The following is an 8,033-nucleotide window of genomic DNA, read 5'->3' as shown; positions in this document are numbered from 1 at the left end:
ACATGGGGAGAATCAGGGTTCCGGTCCCGCCAAGAAAAAGGCCATCAGAGGGCGGCGGGCGGCTGGGCGCCAAACGGAAGATGCGCACAGCGCAAGGCGCAGCCCAAGATGGCGAAATCTAGGGTATAAAAGGCAGCCACCAACCGGGAACGTGGTTGCTCTACCAGCGGTCAGCTGCGAGTCGACACCGGCGCAACTTCACCGTTCAAATTAGCTAGCGAACACATCTCTCAGATAACTTTATTTCATTACGGCATCGCGCCAACAACCTTTTGTTTGTTAGCACCGCGATATCAATTCGGGTTATCACCCACACATCTTAAAGTATTGGCAAAGGCCGCTTAAAATAGTAAAAGTAGTTAAATAAGTTAGCTCAGGGCAGATTAAGAATTTAATTAATAATTTTCGTTTAGTTTACGCTGTACAAACGGTACAAATTTACCAAAGAGAACACTTTTGTAAAAACCAGTGTCATCAGACTTCTTGTTTCTTCTTTAAATAATAATCGTTTTTGATTTTTCTTTGATCATTCTATTTGGCCGCTGTTTTTGGTTTTCTTTTCACCGGGTAACAAAGTTCCGTCCTTAGAGCCAGCTTTGGTGGGGCGAGGCGTACAACAGGCAGTACTGGTTGAGCTATAATTGCAATCCGTATCTGATCTTGTGTTCACCGTTCCCCACCCGAGTCTGATTAGACAGGCACGGAGTGCATAAGTGCTCCCTGCTCTGGAGGGGCTATACGACTTTGGTGGAGCATCGTTTCCATCCGAGTTCGGCAGCCATTCGGCCCAATCTGCCCACATCTCCACAGACAGCCTTGGTCCAACTGTGAGTTGACCCGGGTCTGGTTCCCCCGAGGCGGCTCTGGTCCAGTATCGGATCCGAGTCCGTATCCTGCCCACATCCCAGCCCACGAGACGTTGATTACACAAGAAGGAGCCGTAAGATAAATCAGTAGTGCAAAAAACCCACCACTACCGGCCGTGTCCCACAAGCTCCGCTTAGGGAACGTCCCGAAAAGTTGCAATACATATATCTTTCCTTCAATAAATATTCTTATATGATATACATATATATGTGTACCTATCTGATCAATCTATTTTATTTCTTAAAACTCTGGTGACGATCGAGAGACCGTTACACGGTCGTCAAATTACACTGCGGATTTTAACACCCCCCGACACGCGCGATCCTATCGACTGGTTGGCGGAGGCCATCAGAGATATACACGCGTACGCTATGAGTCGCGTTATGCACGACACGGATTACGTGGGCTTCGGATTCGACGCCCCGTCTTTCGTGCACGGTTCCGTCGGACTGTCCTTTCGCCCCGCCAAAGACTGTACGTACGAGGATCTCTGGACACTGATATTCCAGTTATCGCAGAGCGCAACCGAATTTTGCATCGATCAGGAGTTTAGGGTGACTTTCAATCACGTTACCGTACCGATCGGGAGAGGCAAATCTCACAACGCGCTGACCAACGAGGATGGCAGCAAACGGTCTCTCGTCGCCGTACGCAGGGATAACATATGTTTGCCGCGGGCGTTGATCGTATCGCGGGCTCATCGGCGGAAAGACTTGCCCAATCTCAACGAAAACGAACCAGGGTGGTCCGTTGTACGATACGCTACGTCGCGAGTGCAAAAAGATCTAGCGCTGCGGTTATGCGGGTTAGCGGGTGTCGAAATTCCGGAAGACGGTTGCGGTATACCGGAGATGGTAAAGTTTCAAGCCCACCTCGCTACCGAGGGCCTGGCCATCGTGGTATACGATTTTAATACCTTCGGACGCGGTGAGGAGCCGATATACGACGGCACGCGCGAAATAATCCGACTAGGCGGGCACGTGACTGGCCGTCTGAATATAATGTATTACCCGTCAGGCAGGCACTACAAGGCTATACTCAATCTCACGGCGGCCGCCGCGAATACGCGGTTTTGCGAGTCTTGCAATATCGCTTATCGGCGCCTCGGCAATCACCGGTGTACATCGAAATGCTCAAGTTGCGCCAGCACACTCGCGTGCAAAATCACGACCGCGAAGATTCGCTGCACCGATTGCGGGCGGTGGTTCTCGGGGGAGGAGTGTCTGCGAAAACATCGACTTCGCAGATCGTTTAATTCGCACCGAACGATATGCGCTACTCTGCGGATTTGCGACCGATGCGATCGGTTCGTAGATTTATCTAGAAGCGTTCACCGTTGCGGAGAAATCCAGTGCCAAACCTGTAGTTGCCGGCGTCCGGTAAACCACGAGTGTTACATCAGGCGACTCGCGGCAGCTACGGGCAACGCGGAACATCTCTTCGTATTCTACGATTTTGAGACGCAGCAGTGCGACACGCTGGACGAGGGAGATCGTAAATCGAATTTACACGTTCCCAACCTATGCGTGGTTCAACAGGCTTGCACCGGTTGTATACGCGAACCCAACATCCGCACACCGTGTTCCATCTGCGGCCCCGTACGCGAATTCGTATTCGACATCGATCCCGTCGAACAGTTTGTGGAATTTGCAACGCGGCCCGTACACAGATTCCGCAAAATTTTATGTCTGGTGCACAACGCGCGGGGATTCGACGCGCAATTTGTTCTACGCTACCTGGTGGAACATAACAGGGATCCACCCCATGTAATTCTGAACGGAACCAAAATCGTACTCATGGAAACGGGGCACACCCGATTTCTAGACTCGCCTGCTTACATGCCTATGGCTCTCGCGGCGCTGCCGAAAGCCTTCGGGCTCCCCGTAGAAACACGCAAGGGACTTTTCCCCCATTTATTTAATACGCCGGCGAATCGCGGCTACGTTGGCCCGCTACCATCAGCCGAATATTATTCGCCGGACAGCATGGGGACCGCGGAACGAACAGCATTCCACGCGTGGTACAACGAGGCTGTGGAAAATAACTATGTATTTGAGTTCGACAAGGAGTTGATCGATTATTGCCGAAGCGACGTTGACATTCTTCGAAGAGCCTGTTCGGCGTTCAGAGATATTTTTCTCACGCAGGGGGGTGTCTGTCCGTTCTCGCAAAGCACCACCATCGCGTCTGCGTGTTCGGTGCTATTTCGGCAAAATTTCCTGCAAGACAATACCATCGGGATTATACCGTCTCGCGGGTATCGGATGATCGACAATCAGTCCACCAAGGCGGTCGAGTGGCTCGTCTGCAAAGAACGCGGAATCGGTATAGAGATAATGCACGCGGGTCGCTGCAGGGAGTATCGTATCCCGGAAACGGGTCGCCCTGTGGACGGTTACTACGTGACCGAGGATGGTACCAGACACGTGCTCGAATTTCAGGGGTGTTACTGGCACGGATGCCGAAATTGTTTCACAGCGAATCGCGACGAAGAACTGTTAGCTAAAGATTGCATGAATAAGCGCTTCGAGGAAACCCGCGCGAAGACCGTCAGAATGCGTGCGCTCGGTTACGTCGTGACGGAGATGTGGGAGTGCGTTTTCGCCGAGATGCTGAAGAACGACGCGGAACTGCGAGCGTACGTGGAGCAACACCCGTTGATCGTCGCGAGAAACGAAAAGTGTTTAAATCCTCGCGATGCGTTCTTCGGTGGTCGTACGAACAACACGAAACGGTTCTACGAGGTTGCCGAGGGGGAGCGAATTCGCTATGTGGATGTTTGCTCCCTGTATCCGTGGGTATGCGAAAACGGGCGGTACCCCGTTGGACATCCCAAGGTGCACGTGAGGGATTCCTGTAAGACGTTGACAGGGCCCGACAACGCGAATCTAGACGCGGTAGAGGGCCTCGTGAAATACGTCGTGCTTCCGCCGCAAAATCACTACCACCCGTTTCTGCCGGTCCGCATGCACGGCAAATAGATGTTTCCGTTGTGTTGCACGTGTTGCGAGAATTCGACACTCGACGATTGCCCGCATGCGAACGAAGCCGACCGCTGGTTGAGCGGTACATGGGTGTCGGACGAATTGAAAAAAGCGATCACCCTGGGGTACAGAATTGTCGATGTCAGCGAAATATGGCAATACGATATCACTTCGTACGATCCCGCGACGAAGCAAGGCGGTTTGTTCGCCGGATACATAAACACGTTTCTCAAGTTGAAGCAGGAGGCCAGTGGCTGGCCAGCGGAATGCGATGACGAGACATCTCGACAACGCTACGTAGAGGAATACGAGCGCGTTGAGGGGATCCGCCTGGACGGGTGCAAGATAGCTAAAAACGCCGGGCTGCGTTCGGTGGCGAAACTTTGTCTGAATTCGTTCTGGGGTGAATTCGGGCAGCGCGATAATTTACCGCGTACAGAGGTGATCAACGAGCGGCAGAGGCTCTTGGAGCTTCTCACCGATCCGGACGTCGAGGTTCGCGTTATTTTGCCCGTAAACGAGCGGATTCTTTACGCGCGATGGGGACGTACGGGGAAAAGCGCGATATTGTCGCCCATCGCCAACGTCGTCTTAGCCGCCTACACCACGGCCCAAGCGCGTTTGAAGCTCTACAGCTATCTGGAAAAATTGCAGTGTAGGGTATTGTATTTCGACACCGACTCTGTCATTTACGTGAAGAGCGAGAACACCCGCGACGAATACAAACCGCCGACAGGGAATTTTCCGGGCGACTTGACGGACGAATTGGCGGCTTCCGGCCCCGGTAGCTATATACGATCGTTCGTCTCGGGGGGTCCGAAATTTTACGCCTTTGTTGTGAAACGCCCGGGCGATCGGGATGAGGTAAGGGTGTGCAAGGTCAAAGGCGTTACTTTGAACTATCAGACAGGTCTAAAGATAAATTTTCAATCCGTCCGAAGCATGGTGACCGACGCCCACGATCCTATCACGGTGGAGCGACGCGCTATCCAGCGCACCAACCTGCATCACGTGGTAACGCGCACGATCTCCAAAACGTGTCGCCCGGTTCAATTAAAGCGTCGACTCTGTCCGAACAGCTGCGACACGCTACTCTTCGGTTACAAGGTGACATGAATGATTGTACACGGCGTGCAAAGTATTTGAGTCCGTTAACGATAACGAAGAAAATAAGCAATTCGCCTCGACGTTGCTCTCACACTCAATGTATATCCTCGCACGGCACGTTCGAAACACACACACACACACACACACACATACATGTGCATCTCCGAAGAAGCCGTGCGCCAGTACGACGCGGTAACCGATCACATTACCAGGTTAGTATGCAATACCGGCGGGGCGGCTAGCCGTCGTGTAAACAAGCTGATGAGACACGCCGTGTGGACCGCCGCCGTTAGCTTTTTCGCGGGCCCCCCTCGTACGGAATTAGCTGATAAGCCGTACGACGCTTGCAAGCTGATCCGTTCAGGCTGGCGCCCCGAAATAGCGGCCGCGCGCTCGATCAGCTCGATAACGCGGATGGCCCCCCTGCCGCGGTAATTATTTTTCAACGAAACGGTCGATAACTGTATATAATAACTTGCAGATGGATCGGAGTTCGGAGTACTCGCCATGGACACGCGTTGGAAGCATCCTTTTTCCGCCATCGTCGCCGGACCATCCGGCTGCGGAAAATCTAATTTCGTCAAAACATTTCTGCGACACATCGGTGATATGTGCGACGCAAAGTTCGCGCGAATCAACTGGTATTACGCAGAATGGCAACCGCTGTACGGCGGAACGGCGACGTCTGATCGTTCGCCGGTTATCGAGTATCGCGAGGGATTACCCCAGCAGGGTGACTACGACTCCGACGACGCGAAACTTCCAAAGTTGCTGATTCTCGACGATTTAATGCGCGAATCGTCCAACGGGGCCGTCGTCGCTCTCTTCACCAAGGGGTGTCACCACAAGAATCTCAGCGTGTTTCTCGTCACGCAGAATCTCTTTCATCAAGGTCGCGGTCAGCGGGATATCTCGCTGAACGCGAACTACATATATGCTGGGCATATGTTCGCATTTGTGGCCCAATGGTCCGTAGCATTCAATTTCTCCCGACAGCAGTTTGCGCATTTGGCCGTACCATCTTCCATCTGGCATTGCCTGGTCTCGTGTTTCCCCGCGCACTTCCCACATACATCATCCGCCTGCCGGCAGTCTTTTGCCATATGGCCAAATTGCTGGCACTTGAAGCACTGCATGATCCTGATGTGGTCTTCCACGCGACATCTCACCCAATCGACATATAATTCCTTGAGTTCTAGTATCTGCTTCCTTGCGTGAGGCGTGACTTCAATGACCACACTTGTTGTTCTGCTTCCTGGTCTCGGCTTGTAAGCGTATACTACTTTGATCTCCTCCACGTTTATTTCGATCCTATTGTGCTGCATAAGCTGTTCAGGGATCTTACCCGCATCGCACCCACTCGGAACACCGTAGATGATCAATCTCGGTTTACGTTTTTGGACTAGCCTTACCTCCAGTCCCGCCTCAGCTAGTTCAGGGGCAGATGTGAGTTTTCCTACGTCAGTGCCTTTCGCTGCAATCTTCACGGAGTTTTCGCGGGTTCTGATCATCTTGTCCACCTTCATCCCATACGCCGATGGGTTCACTACGCTCATCACCTTCTGCTTCACTTCGTCAGCACTCTTGTACCTGGCCTGATGTCCCGTGGCCGGTCCTATCGTGATCTCCTGCCCCTTGGTTATCGGGATTGGTGGGCCCCCGTGTATCTTGACAGTGGCACTGCGTCCAGATGCTTTACGACCCCTTCTCACTACCTCGGCGAATGTGCCCCCCTCACCTTCATCTGCTTCCTGTTCCATCACTCCTCCGTCTTGGCCCCTTCTTCCTTCTATTATTTCTCTGTTGCTTGCTAACTCTACCCGTACCGCTTGTCTGATCGTTTCAATTGTAGTCTGCTCGCTTAGCGTTTTCGTGATCTCCGCCTGGATGACTGCTGTGATCCTCCGCTCCTGCCGTATTTCCTCCTCGTCTGATTTTTCTCTCGGTTGTGCTGTTTTTATTAGCTCCAGCATCGTATCAGTCGTTGTCCTTTCGGCAGAGAGATATGAGTATGCCGCTTTAAGCTTATCCACGTATCTCCTGTAGTCCTCCATGGCTTTCGCGATCTGCTGCCTCTTCTCTTTGGCTTCACGGCTGAATTCCAGGATGTTAATCACGTTATAGTCGTTGGCCATCATTTTTAATTCCCATTCCTTAATCTCTTCGCTCGTAAGAAGAAAGTTCTCCTCCTCTTGAGCTTGCGAGCTTGGTGATTGGCATTTCCTCTTTCTTTGCGCCCCGCTCGCCGGAGTGCTCACCAACTCTGCTGACGTGGAGGGAGAGCTTACGGGTCCTCTGGCACTGGGCGTGTTCTGCCTAGCGAAGCCGTCCATGTCACTACACTTTCACTTCAGCGCTACGGGCTCGTATCACTTGCATCGACTGTCTCGTGTCTCTTACTTATTTATAGCACTTGCCTCTTGACTTAATTTCTACTCTCAGCCTAATTTGCCTATTTCAACTTTTATTTTACAGATTTTGGCGTTCCACTGTCTTGATGTTCATCGACATCGGGTAGCTGGAAGACTCCAGGATCGTCCTTGCCCTCCGCCAGTGCCCCTAAGCTGGTCGCTCCAATCGTCGGTCAGCAGGAAAGATCTTCTACCGACCGTCGGTAACGAAGATTGCTGCTGTAACCGTTCTACCCACCACAGTCGGTAAGTATGTGAATTGACCTTGACGACGTCGGTCTCGATTGGTTCCTGCTTCGATCTTCAGCCGCTGGCGGTTCGGTAGTGTCCCGGGTGGGATGGGCTCCGAACCTAACCTACAAATTACTTTTATATTTGTCCCTACATGAGTCAACCGGCAAAACTGCTACTCGAAAAACTGTCACTTTGGTTCCGCGTGCTTTACTTAACACCTCTATGCACATTTGCCTGTGTTCACTGTCTCTATTCGGCCCTTAAGGTTAACGAACTACGGCGCTCAAGTGCACGCGTGCTACTCGGTTAGGAGAGTCATAGTTACCGAACCCGCCAAAATAGCCAAACCCGCTTCCCGACCAAGCCCGACACGCCCCGATCCTCAGAGCCAATCCTTATTCCGAAGTTACGGATCCAATTTGCCGACTTC

General features: G+C 52.2%; 1 protein-coding gene across 1 annotated transcript; it reads left to right on the top strand.

Annotated features, from left to right (window-relative positions):
* The first annotated feature begins 3,848 nt into the window (after positions 1-3,848).
* On the top strand, positions 3,849-4,967 carry LOC125502162. Its single transcript, XM_048659975.1, has one exon. The coding sequence runs from the start codon at positions 3,849-3,851 to the stop codon at positions 4,965-4,967; it is 1,119 nt and encodes a 372-aa protein (XP_048515932.1).
* Positions 4,968-8,033: the final 3,066 nt, after the last annotated feature.

This window comes from Athalia rosae, unplaced genomic scaffold (genome assembly GCF_917208135.1).
Source record: "Athalia rosae unplaced genomic scaffold, iyAthRosa1.1, whole genome shotgun sequence".
NCBI lineage: Eukaryota > Metazoa > Arthropoda > Insecta > Hymenoptera > Athaliidae > Athalia > Athalia rosae.
The sequence above is the reverse complement of the archived record's forward strand: the minus strand, read 5'-3'. Positions and strand labels throughout refer to the sequence as shown.

What these genes read in the sequence shown, in the direction of transcription:
- LOC125502162 (XM_048659975.1), top strand. Translation starts at nt 3,849, where the DNA reads ATGTTTCCGTTGTGTTGCACGTGTTGCGAGAATTCGACACTCGACGAT.